Source organism: Temnothorax curvispinosus, unplaced genomic scaffold, assembly GCF_003070985.1.
Source record: "Temnothorax curvispinosus isolate PA1 unplaced genomic scaffold, ASM307098v1 QBEX01012387.1, whole genome shotgun sequence".
NCBI lineage: Eukaryota > Metazoa > Arthropoda > Insecta > Hymenoptera > Formicidae > Temnothorax > Temnothorax curvispinosus.
In genome coordinates, this window is record NW_020222167.1 from 1 (window position 1) to 13,128 (window position 13,128).

General features: G+C 38.0%; 1 protein-coding gene across 2 annotated transcripts; it reads left to right on the top strand.

The window, feature by feature from the left end:
- The first annotated feature begins 647 nt into the window (after positions 1–647).
- On the top strand, positions 648–13,122 carry LOC112462406. Of its 2 annotated transcripts, none has more exons than XM_025028149.1 (5): positions 648–1,009; positions 4,181–4,672; positions 8,555–8,834; positions 9,298–9,933; positions 10,030–13,122. In XM_025028149.1, the coding sequence occupies exons 2-5, from the start codon at positions 4,498–4,500 to the stop codon at positions 10,952–10,954; spliced, it is 2,016 nt and encodes a 671-aa protein (XP_024883917.1). In that variant the 5' UTR covers positions 648–1,009; positions 4,181–4,497; the 3' UTR covers positions 10,955–13,122. The 2 variants fall into 2 exon arrangements, with proteins under 2 accessions (XP_024883917.1, XP_024883919.1); XM_025028151.1 differs by lacking the exon at positions 648–1,009 and adding an exon at positions 1,221–1,422.
- The last annotated feature ends 6 nt before the right edge of the window (positions 13,123–13,128 follow it).

Genomic DNA, 13,128 nt, shown 5'->3' on the forward strand with positions numbered 1-13,128 from the left:
TTTTTTTGTTTATAACTTTTTAATAAAAAACGAGCGACGGCTAAAACCTTCTGAAGGTCACTCAGGAGGGTGACCTTGACAACATATGTCAAGGTCAAGGTCATCGGAGGTGCTTCCCCTAAACTGCATAATTACCCTATTTTTAAATAAAAAAATCGTGTTAGATAAAAATAAGTATGTTGTCATAATAATTGTAAAATGGAGATTTCTTCAGTTTGAAACTTTGAAGAATAAATAATATGAATCTTATTTATATTTGTAACGTATGACTAATTTTTAATCTAAAGACGCGCCCGCCACACCGCATAATCGATATATGTATATGTCTATTATCTCAACGGTATATATCTCGCGGAATCGATATCACCCTTTTAAATAGGCAAACAAAATTATTGGTAAAATATTTTTCAAACGGACAATAAATTTTGTAAATTGGAAGACTTGCAATTGTCAGCAGAAATTGCGAACACAATTGCAAATATACGTTTCGGTGAGAAGCCGCGCGCATCGCGACGTCGCGTTGCGTCGCGTCGCGTCGGGTCGGCGGGCGCAGACCGGCGCGGCGCGGCGCGCGGCGCGGCGCACGAGTGGTGGCACGCTGGTGGTCGTTGTCGACGACGACGACGACGATGACGACGACGACGACGACGACGACGACGGCGACGACGACGACGACGTATGCGCGAATCTCCGTCAGTCGGCGACGGAGTTGCCTGGTTGCAGCGTGGGTGGCACGCGCGCGCGTCGGTCTGCCCGGCCAGCTCGATTCGATTAAACTTCGCCGCAGCCCTCTCGCTCGCCGCGAGCGGGGTGAGACCTCGTGCCGTGGTTGCTCGTTACGCCGAGCGTCATCATCCCCTCGCGCGTACGTCGGAGTCGCGTCGCGGGACGCGAATAAACGTCTCGCGACTCGCGCGTCCGCATCCCGACGCATTCGGAGGATACACGGTCGCTGATCGTGCCAGGATCGGCCGCCTCCCATTTGTACGTCGACACGCGGGTGCGAGAGGTAATTGAAAGAAACCTCGCGAGGCTGTTTCTCGTTCGCCGTTCTCTCGTGCGCGTGCGAACGGCGAGATGATTACGCACCGATCGTCGTCCTTGTGCCGAAAGCGCGGATTGTGCAAATCTTGCGGATACGTGCCGGTGGGATTTAAAAGTTCCGGAATTTGCGAGATATCAGTCTGATGGATTGTCGTTTAATTTCCTGTGTGTGTCAAGGTTTCTCGTTTACTCCTTCAATAAACACATGTTCGTGAGAGCATTGAAATGTTGAACAATCACAAAGATTATATCAAAGAATCAGATCATTGTTACTTATTTGCATATTTTACAAGCTTAATTGGCAAAAATTTTAGATCTCTGATAACTCAACAACAACGTTTTAAGGAAAAACCGAATTGTACGAGTCAGAATCATTTCGTATGTATAAAATTAAGTTTCGATCTATTTTGATAATAAATTTTAACAGCACCCCTACTTTCTTGCAATCTTCTGCGAAATATATTATTTACGTGCACTTGTTCTATAATATGCGTATATCGATTTATCGGAACTCATTCTTTGAATCTATGAAACAGATTTGTGTCACGCTTTACATTTTAACGTTACTTTTGTCGGCTATATACTATAACGCACAACTATCAGTGGCTATCATTCAATGTCCGATATTCAATTACACACCTACGCTTCCTATACGGAGGGGATGCGGAGAGGGTTCATTTTATCTGGTCATCCGCTCTCCGAAGAATTTATATCTCATATCAGAAGAACGTTTTCTCCGTTTCGCGGGACTTGGTGGATTCTTCTACGGGATATAATCGAGAACGGAATTTTTTTTATTCAGTCCGCGTTGGACAGCTATAATAACGTTTCGAGTATCGAATTACTGGACAGTAATAATATAATTTTAAATATCGGATTATCTGACTAATAAAAGTATTATTGCGATTACGGTTTATTCCAATCATTTTTATCGACTTTTCTGCTCTTTCGCTAAACGTCACGCAATAATAGAGTGTATATATAACTTGTGCTGATTGACACTTGAGCATTATGTAAAAATTCCTGTCTTTCCATTACTCTGTGTTTTGCTATGATTGTTTTTCTTTCCGTGTGTTGTATAAACGAATAAGTGGAAGATGCGCCATTAGATTATTCATACAGATTATCTATAATAAAGACGAGAATTGCAAAGAATGATAAAATTTTTTTCTGTGAATATAGTGAAGAGACAAAGCGGATATAACTAACAGACATAATTCACAGTCAGTATTCAAAGAAAAACGAAATTTTTTTAAATTGAACATCCTTGTATTTTAAGAAATTGATAAAATTAATTAATAAAATAGATAAGTAAATTTGTTACAAAATAATAAGAAAAATTATTTCAAAAAATTTTTATATCTTATCGCGTTTATTAAAGATAAAAATACATTTCATGTGATGATAAGTAAAACAAAAAAATTAACTTTTTTTTTAAGTTAACATCTTTGTCTTTCAAATAGATGTTTGTTTCAGAAAGTCTTCTATATTTATTAGTTTTTATATTATTATTTTATATTTATTTTGTTTTTATTTTTAATGTGATATTATTTACTTTCGAAATAGTAATTATTTTATATGTTCACATAATTACTGCGCAGTAAAGATTGAACAAAAATGATTAAAAGGGTTTGTCTTGGATATTACATTGATGGTCGGAATGTGTAAATACACTCGGCTACCGGAAACCGTGCGAGATGAAGTCTTATCGGAAGCGCATCCGTTGAAGTGAAATTGGAACCAGCTTATGACGAACTTTGTATATCGCACATGATCACCGGCCTATCAAGAGAAGAACGTACAAGTTCACCGCAGCACAAGCGGCATTTATCCAATCAGTTCGATGTTTTACCACTTGAATCCTTAACTGACATAGAAAAATCAATCTAGTTAATGATAAAGTATCTTTTAAAGTTTTAAACTACTTACGTCTTCTTGAGATTCTTTTGGAATCTAAAGAATCTTTCTCTCTCTCTTTCTCAGTTTTTGGAAATATTATAATTATTTTTATCTAAAATATTTAGGAACGCAAAGAAATAAGAAACAAATTATCGCAGTTAAAATTAATATCTTTAATTATTTAATTATTTTTTGAATAAAAACTAGAAGCAATAATAAATGAAACAGAAACCGATATATAAAAACTAGAAGATAAAGTTAAAAAAAAGAGAGACTTTAGATGTCTTTTTAAGAATTAAGGTTTATTCAGCAACATGTTCTATTATCTTTATTATATTTATTATATTTTCTATTGAAATTTAATAGTGCTTAAACAGGATGTGACAATTCTGCATTTCATTTTTAGCTATCGAATGGTTTCCCGGATATCCGTTCTTGTTTCTTTTGTAAGAATCGCGAAATTGCTTACAATAAAAAATTGATTTATTCAGTCAACTTTACATCACACATTACTTAATTTTACTCTACGCTTAAAACTACAGTATGACAAGGTTTTGATCGTGTCGAGGAACTACAGAAGTCTGTCTCGCAGCCCGAAGCTTTCCTTTTTATAAGGCCTAAACAAGGGTTTTCTGGTTTCAGAATAAGTCATCGGAGTGATTCATCGGAAAATTAGTTTTTGAAAATTATCATTTTTTTTCAAGATAGAATAGTTATAAAACTTTATCTAGAGTTTCTTATCATTATCGCATTCTTAAAGGTAGGTACGCGGACGATGCTCTATTGCGTGAATTGTTTATATTATTATTATTTCTACAATAAAATTTACTATTTTATTCAATTTCTTTAATTATCGAATCTTTAGATGAAGATCTGAAAAATTTACTGAATAAACCGTTGATTAAAAGAATAATAGCTATTATTTAGATGAAAATTAGAGCATTGTAATTATGTTTCATAAATTTCAATTATAAATGACTATAATACCTATTAAAAGTTATCTCTTGAAATTTCGAGTTGTTAATACATATGTCGCAGCTAAACTACAGAGTGGCGCACATAAAACTGGCCCCGAACAAGTTTTTCATAACTGTATTTTGCATTTGGAATCAGTTTTATGTGCACCACTCTATAGTTTAGTCGAAAGAGAGATAATATATACCATAAAGGAGTAAAGATCTTTGATAAGTAAGACCTCTCATGAAAAGCATTGAAAGTGACTGACTCTCGATTTCAGAACGAAACTCATCAACGAGATAGTCAATCACGTGTCAGCATTCTCGCAAAGCACGGCGGCTGCTCGATGACCGTCTTCCCTTGTCGAGAGGACGAAGAAGCCGAGGACGAAGAGAACGGTGACTCGCGGAAAGACCGGTGTCTACGTCGCGATCGGCGATGTCGTGCGAGAGAATCAGGAAACGAGCGACGAGCAGTTGAGACGTCCTTGTGGAGGATAAACCGATCGCGAAATATAACGAAATCGACAGAAGCCCAACGAGATCATGTAAGACTTCTGATCTCCCGTGACCCCGAGAAAGGCGCGACCACAACAGCATGATGTGGAAGGCGAGATGGTCACGCTTCACTGAGTGCTTCTGCCGACGGCCCGTCCTCGTTCTGGTTCTGCTGCCGTGTCTGATCGTCGTCACCCTCTACCTCACTTGTAGCGACGAGTACGAATACGACGTTTTACAGTATCCGTCCTTCAAGTCGTACAACATCGCTGAAGGTGAGAGTCTTATCCCCTCGTATATCGTTGTCAATTCATTATTCGGACCCTGGTATTTGTGGTATTAATACTAATACAATACATAACTATATCTAACATCACAATATTATTCTACTACTACACTGCCAAGTGTGTAATTTTTACACGCATAAACGTATAAAAATAACACACGTGGCTAAAGCTATTTTTATATGTTTCTTTATACATTAAATTACGTCATTTAACATGTTTAATCGTATTAAATTAAAAGTTAATTACGTTAGTTAAATTCAATTTTGTATTAAATGACGTGATTTAAAATGGCAAAAAATATGTAAGAAGAGCTTCAGCTAAAATAACGTACTTTGATTTGCAGAGGAGACATTACAAAGCGCGTTACACACACGCCATTTATTCTTTAACACACACACACACACACACACACACACACACACACACACACACACACACACACACACACACACACACACACACCCACACCCCCTCCTTCTTTCTTTTTCTTTCTCTTTCTGTGTATGTGTGTGTGAATATTTTTGTGTATAAAATAAGATAAATTGATACAAACAAAACAAATTTTTGATTTTAAAAGAATATATGTATAACACATTGCAAATTGTAAATTTTAATTTTTTTCCAATTTAATTTATTTAATTTTTATTTAATTAATTTCAATTTAAGTTTTCTTTATCACATACGCTAAAAGAATTTTGAAATCATAGTACGTGTAGGTGTAAAATTAAAATTTTAAAAATACTTTTCTTATCCGTAACACGAAATAATCTGCTCGACAGCTGTCAGAACATGGTCTCTACAGTCACTCTCTTAGACAGTTATTCTTATAATACGAAGTAAGAAAATAAAAGAACGCATCGTGGAAATGCGGAACTGAACCTCTTACATCCTTTTTTTAAGAGTAGGAAACATCGAAATTCATACTTGTGTAAAAAAGCGCTTTTATATTAACATTAAACAGAGATATTGCGAGCGACCCAACTGGCCAAATTTTATTGATTTACAACGCTACGTTTCGACCGTGGATCCGGTCCTTTTCAAGCGATCTCTCACAAATATATTCGTCAGGCATAATGCCCTAACTACGCCGAATCTAGAAACTAAACAACATATTTCAGTACTTTGCAATAAGTAAATGACAATCAAAAATCCGTAATTATACAATTAGAAACTTACATATTTGTGCGTCAGGATCAAACAATACAATATAAAATATTCGTTAAACGGCATACTTCGTTAGATGTTTGTGTCATGTCAGAGCCGTGCGGTGGTAAAATTTAGACTGACGAACTTGACAATATAAAAACAAACAGTTGCCGCAGTAATAAGCTAGGACGTAGAGAGGGAAGTAGCGAAGAAGGGGAAGGAGTTATAATTCTTTTATGATATGTTCGTAGAGAACGTTAAGATTCTCCGTGTCCTTTTGTAAATTGATAGTGCCGTCAAATTTTTTAATAAAAAACATCTCCGCTAATTCCCTCTTTCTAGTATGTCTTTCTTGGTGTAATATTTCTGGTTTCCCCCAGTCAAAATCATGCCCATAAGACATTCTGTGTTCGCTCACTACGGAATGATTACTAGTGTGCTTTCTGATATCGCCCTGGTGTTCCCTGAGGCGCGTGCACAAATGTCTCTTAGTTTGCCCAATATATCACCAGCTTGGTTGACCGCGCCATACTACTTTCAGACGAAAAATTTCATAACGGCAATATTAAAATAGTTAAAGAAATTTTGCACAATAATAGCTTTCCTAAACCAATCGTTAATAAACACATCGCCAAGCGTCTAAACATTCTCAAAACACGCAACAATACACATAACATCTCGATTGACCATAATGCAACCTTCGATTTAAAAAACTGCATACCTTTACCTTATATCAAAAAGTTGAGTGATAGCATTTGTCGCACGTTAAAAGAACTCCACATTACCACCTTATTTACAGTCCCTAAAAAACTCGATTGCCTAATAAGACGAGGTAAGGATAGAATTGACGACCTTAAAAAAACAGATATAGTATACAAGATAAACTGCAGGGATTGCAAGGCTACGTATATTGGGCAAACTAAGAGACATTTGTGCACGCGCCTCAGGGAACACCAGGGCGATATCAGAAAGCACACTAGTAATCATTCCGTAGTGAGCGAACACAGAATGTCTTATGGGCATGATTTTGACTGGGGGAAACCAGAAATATTACACCAAGAAAGACATACTAGAAAGAGGGAATTAGCGGAGATGTTTTTTATTAAAAAATTTGACGGCACTATCAATTTACAAAAAAACACGGAGAATCTTAACGTTCTCTACGAACATATCATAAAAGAATTATAACTCCTTCCCCTTCTTCGCTACTTCCCTCTCTACGTCCTAGCTTATTACTACGGCAACTGTTTGTTTTTATATTGTCAAGTTCGTCAGTCTAAATTTTACCACCGCACGGCTCTGACATGACACAAACATCTAACGAAGTATGCCGTTTAACGAATATTTTATATTGTATTGTTTGATCCTGACGCACAAATATGTAAGTTTCTAATTGTATAATTACGGATTTTTGATTGTCATTTACTTATTGCAAAGTACTGAAATATGTTGTTTAGTTTCTAGATTCGGCGTAGTTAGGGCATTATGCCTGACGAATATATTTGTGAGAGATCGCTTGAAAAGGACCGGATCCACGGTCGAAACGTAGCGTTGTAAATCAATAAAATTTGGCCAGTTGGGTCGCTCGCAATATCTCTGTTTAATTTTAATTATTCACTGGCGACTCAAATTCTCTAATACTGTTTATATTAACAATTTTGATATATTAATTTCTATATTAACAATTCTATATATAGATGTTTATATAATTCGCTGATTCATATGCATGTATCGATAATATTATCTTATAAACTCGATAAATGTAACTAGAGATAATATTGTGTTATGAACTTGAAAATATATCGCAGAAATAATAAGTAATAGTAAGAAATAGAAACAATTACCAAATGTTTAGATTATTGCTGTGAGACTTTTATCGCTTTTTTGAACATTTACATTCACACTCGCTATAACTTATATATACCTATTATGAAAAATTCAAAAGAAGATTTACTAAGGGCCAATTTCTTCACCGTTGGATAACTCTATCCTTCGGTTAACCTCACTCTTCATTTCTTTCTAACCTGCAGGTTAGAAAGAAATGAAGAGTGAGGTTAACCGAAGGATAGAGTTATCTGACGGTGAAGAAATTGGCTATAATGCGGTCAGTGTTTAAAAATTAATATGTCAAAAATTGACTGCGATAAGTTCTTTCTTCGATATCCTTGAAATATTGATGAATTAAGTAAAGTCCTCTTTCATCAATTGTCAACTATTTATAAATAATACCATATTTGATGTGGTGAAACGAATGGTTTAGTAATAAACCGGTATATATATCTGAGCGCGGATATTTTATACAAATTTTCGTACAAGTTTCTATTTCCACTGACGACATCTTGAAGATCTTAAATAGTTTTCGTTCCTCATTACGAAAGTGTCGTCTATTCGTTATCACAAAATGCACGCTATGCTAGCGCAAGGACTCCGCGCGATTCTTATAAGAAAAACGTTTTCGGTCAATTTGCTTGAATATGTGATATGTTGTGGAATTACATATGCGGGCAGGCAAACTCGTGTAGACAAACGTATACAAACTGTTCTTGTGAAGGAGATTTTCAAATGCTTACAATTCAGAAACTAATCATAGAAAATTGATGAAGTTTGAGATTTTCCATTAGGGATACAAGAATTAATTATACATAACATAACATATCAATCAAATTTACCAGTTTTTTTGACAACGGAGTCAGCGGTATTATAGCAGATTATGTTTGGCAACAGGCATGGTGGATGGTTACCTCGTATGGAATCCGAAATGTCACATGCTGTCCAAAAAACCTCTGGATCCGTCCATCGCGAAATTCGTGAGGAAGGAAAAACTGGAGAAATGCCCGAACGATCGTGTCCTCTCACAAATTTCGAGGGAACCTAACGGCAGCGTGTTTCTTTCCCTCGATCCCGCCCTAAAGACCATGCACAGCGATGTCGCATGCTGTTGGTCGTCTGTAGTCAGGCCCAAGGTGGATAGACCCAAGAAGGACAATTACGACTCAACGATATCGTAAGATTTATTATCGTCACTCTATACATTGAAAGTTCCAGTGTTATCTTAAAACATTTGGATGCCTTGAATAAACAAAGTTTAATCAAATCAGAAAATAATTAAGTGGCAAGAGTTAATTTATTTATTTATTTGATGCAATAAAAAAACCGTATCTGAAACGATTAAAGTCGTAAGCTATAGGGGGTAAACAGTACAGTTGTTGACCACTCTACAATGATTTGCTACATCTTAAAAAATTAAAGATTATCAAGAAATACTATTATATAAAATGTTTTTAATTATAAATACAAAAATATTATAATTATTATTTTTTTATAATTAAACACATTTTAAAATCTTTATATTTTTAAGATGTGGCCAATCATTGTAGAGTGGCCAACAACTGTACCTACTGTTTACCTCTAACTGGCCAATTGAAATTTTTCCTGAAAAACACTTGTCGATCATTTCTTCTCAATAGAGTCAAGCAATGCGAGAACTTCACGGGACAAGTGATGCTTCCGCGCGAAGTGGAGGTGGCGTACGTGTCATGCAAAGCGAAGACGAAGTCGAAGCCCAAGACGAAGACGAAGAACACGAAGCTGTCGGCTACGGTGAATACGGTGTACGAGAACGTTCACGCGATCCTGAACCCGGAGAAGGTACGCGAACGCATAGATCACAACGGCAGTCAATCCGGAAACTTTTCGAGGAAGTTAAGCGTGCTCATCCTCGGCATCGACAGTGTCAGCCGGCTGAACTTCTACCGGGCCATGCCGAAGACCGAGCGATACCTGCGCGAGACCGGTTGGATCGGCCTAAAGGGCTACAACAAGATCGGCGATAACACGTTTCCGAATCTGATGGCGATCTTAACCGGTCAGACGCCGCAGCAGGCGTACTCGCGGTGCAAGCCGACAGTGGCCTACAAACTCGACAACTGCCCCTTCCTCTGGCACAACTTCCGCAACGCCGGCTACGTCACGGCCTACGGCGAGGATGAGACCATCCTGAACACGTTCAACTACCTCAAGGTCGGCTTCGTCGAGCCGCCTACGGACTACTACTTGAGACCGTACATGTTAGCCAGCGAGAAACTTCTCAAAATCAAGAAAAGGTAACAAAGTTTTATATAATTATTATTTATATCTATATTATCTAAAAACCTGATTTTTTTGCCGACTGAAGAGATTTCCTTTCGCGCTGTTTACAGATTCAACATGAAATACTGTACGGGACCCGAGTTGAGCTTCGAACGGATCTTCGACTACGCTGTGAACTTTGCCCAGACCTTCGTCAGCGCGCCGTATTTCGGTTTCTTCTGGACGAACACGATCAGCCATGATAACATGAACAGCATCTCGTCGATGGACAATCGTGTGTTGAAGAAATTCGAGTTTCTGGAACAGGAGGGAATACTGAACGATACAATGATAGTTTTCCTGAGCGACCACGGCATGCGCTGGGGTGAGTTTCGCAACACCTTCGTCGGCTGGTACGAGGAGAGATTGCCGTACATCTACATCTGGCTGCCGGAATGGTTCCGCCGGGAGAATCCCGAGGCCCATCGAGCCCTCGCGGTGAATCAGAATCGACTCACCTCGCCGTACGATCTCTACGAGACGCTGCGCGATGTCCTCGCCGTCGGAGGTGGCGACGCTGATTCCAGTTCGGGATGTTCCACCTGTCAGTCCCTTTTCACCCCCGTCCCCAGAGAGAGGGGCTGCCAGGACGCGGGTGTGGCTTATCATTGGTGCACTTGTACGGCCTTCAAGTCGATCAACGTCAACGACAGGATCGCCTCCGGTGGTGTGCAGAAGTTCCTGGATCATGTTGAGAGCATCGTGAAAAATTACAAGAACAAGAAAGGTCGGCGACTGTGCGCGCGACTCAAGCTGAAAAAGGTGCACCGGGTGAGCCAAATGATCGACTTCGGCACGGATAGCCCGTCCAGCGTCGCGTATTTCTATATGATTCAGACGGCACCCGGCAACGGGAACTTCGAGGTAACCATCAGATATCACGGCGACGGCAATTACACTTTATCCGACAGCGAAGTTAGCAGAATCAACCCATATGCTGTGAGCGCCAGGTGTCTAAATCGCGGCATGAAGCAGTATTGTCATTGCATGAAGTAGACATCGCGAACTCACTCAAGTTTTGGCTCTGTACGCGTTGTCGCAACTTTGTACTTCATTAGCGTTTCGATGAATCGAATCAATCGCCGCAGAAGTCAACTTTTTTAACCCTTAAGTGCGCAATTTTTCGTGGCATTCTGAGTATTTAAATAAATAATGACTACTTAAGAAATCTTTAAAAAATATTTAAAAAATTTTTTACTAATAATTTAAACCCTTTACAGATGGAAAGACCCTTTATGCTTTTCCATTCAAAAGGGAAAAAAGAGTCAAAAGGCCCTTTATAAATATGCAAAATCGCGCGTTTTCAGTTTGAACTCCATAAGGGAGAGCGATCACGGAGCATCGAAAAGTCACTTTGCATATATGCAAAATTATGCACTTAAGGGTTAACCAAAACGTATAACTCGTTAGAAAAGAAGCGACTCCCACACAGCAGCGAAAATATTCAAACGTTACTTTAAATAACTTTTCAGAAACGTAAGATCTTGCGACGAGCGTTTGCATGACGTACTACCGCGAGTTTTACTTTTGCGTGTCTTTTCCGCAATGATCGATCAAACTTAATTGCTTTATTAAATATATATGTACTATCATGCGACAATTTTGAATCGATTTCTGTTTAACGCGCAAATGTGTGAGGCATAGTTCTACTGATATGCTTGGTACATATCAAAAGTTGATTGCCTCATCTCAAGGAACTATAGGGACCTGAGTGTGGATATACATGGACATACTTTCGTTTACCAAGAATAGCTGGGACTAGATTTTTTTTTAAGCCACAGCTTAGCAATAGTCGGTTCGATACCAATGAATTAAATTTATTAATTTAAGAAAAAAGGACCTTGCCCAAAATGGACCATTGGCGCACAACATTGAATTATATGCCATTTCGTAGGTATTGTTATTGTGTACATCATTAGAAAAATAAGTTTAAGTTCTGGGATGGTGGGCGGAAGAAGTTATGACTGATTCAATTATCAGTCTTAATATCTTATTCATTATCACCGTCAGAACTGTCAGAAAATGATATAAAAATTACTTCAATATGCTCTGATGGTAGTGTGATTCTTGCGTTTGAGTGTTTTTTTTCTTTCGGCCAAAAAGAGCAAACCAGGCGTGACTTAGTCAAACAAACCCATCCCTGATAACGGTCAACGATAGAAAACGATAAAAAATTTCTTATCGTTTTTAATACGATTAGTGAATCGTTTATTTACGGTACTCTATCAGAAACTCACGTTAGAAAATACTTGGAATTCCATCATAAATGTCTTATCAGCTATACATCAGTTTTTATCGTTTTTAATATAGTTAGTGAATCGTTTATTTACGGTACTCTATCAGAAACTCACGTTACAAAATACTTGGAATCTTATCGTAAATGTCTTATCAGCTGCATATCAGTTTCTATCGTTTTTAATGCGGTTAGTGAATCGTTTATTTACGATACTCCATCAGAAACTCACGTTACAAAATACTTAATTGGGATCCTATCGTAAATGTCTTATCAACTGCACATCAGTTTCTATCGTTTTTAATATGGTTAATGAATCGTTTGAATCGGTTTTAGTCAATCCATTTCAATCGTTACGAATAGGAATCAGATTCATACCGATTCATTTCTTTCAATCTTTCAATTTTTATCATTTTGAAGAACGTCGGGAACGGGGCAACTAGCGCCAGGAGTCGGAGACCACTGGGCTCGATGTTCGGTGTCCGGGGCGGCTACCGCCAGGAGGTCCTTATAGGAAGAGATCCCTCCAGTTACGATACTGGATTTCTCTGCTTTTTGCCTCGCAAGGAGTCTGCTTATATATTATGACTGGATGTATTTTAAATACGAGAAGCGCTTTCCATCATGCGCGACCTAAGCGGCATTGTCGCGAACTAATCGCCGATTGGTTGATGCGGATTCAATTTATATCATAGATATACGATAAAAAACGAACCGATTTGCTGCTGTAAAAAAGATGATAAGTTGTATGTCAGAAAATCCTCATAAAAAACGATAGATGTATCGGTTCGGTTAAGTCCGTATAAATATCGACGAGATGTCTATTGTTTTAACCTTATAAAAACATATGCAAAGTAGAAGGCTTTCAAACGATTCAATTTATATCATGGATATACGATAGAAAACGAACCGATTTGCTGCCGTACAGAAGATGATA

What these genes read in the sequence shown, in the direction of transcription:
- LOC112462406 (XM_025028149.1), top strand. Translation starts at nt 4,498, where the DNA reads ATGATGTGGAAGGCGAGATGGTCACGCTTCACTGAGTGCTTCTGCCGA. An exon ending in AATTACGACTCAACGATATC is followed by an intron (nt 8,835 to 9,297) that starts GTAAGATTTATT and finishes TCTTCTCAATAG; the next exon opens with AGTCAAGCAATGCGAGAACT. An exon ending in CTTCTCAAAATCAAGAAAAG is followed by an intron (nt 9,934 to 10,029) that starts GTAACAAAGTTT and finishes CGCTGTTTACAG; the next exon opens with ATTCAACATGAAATACTGTA.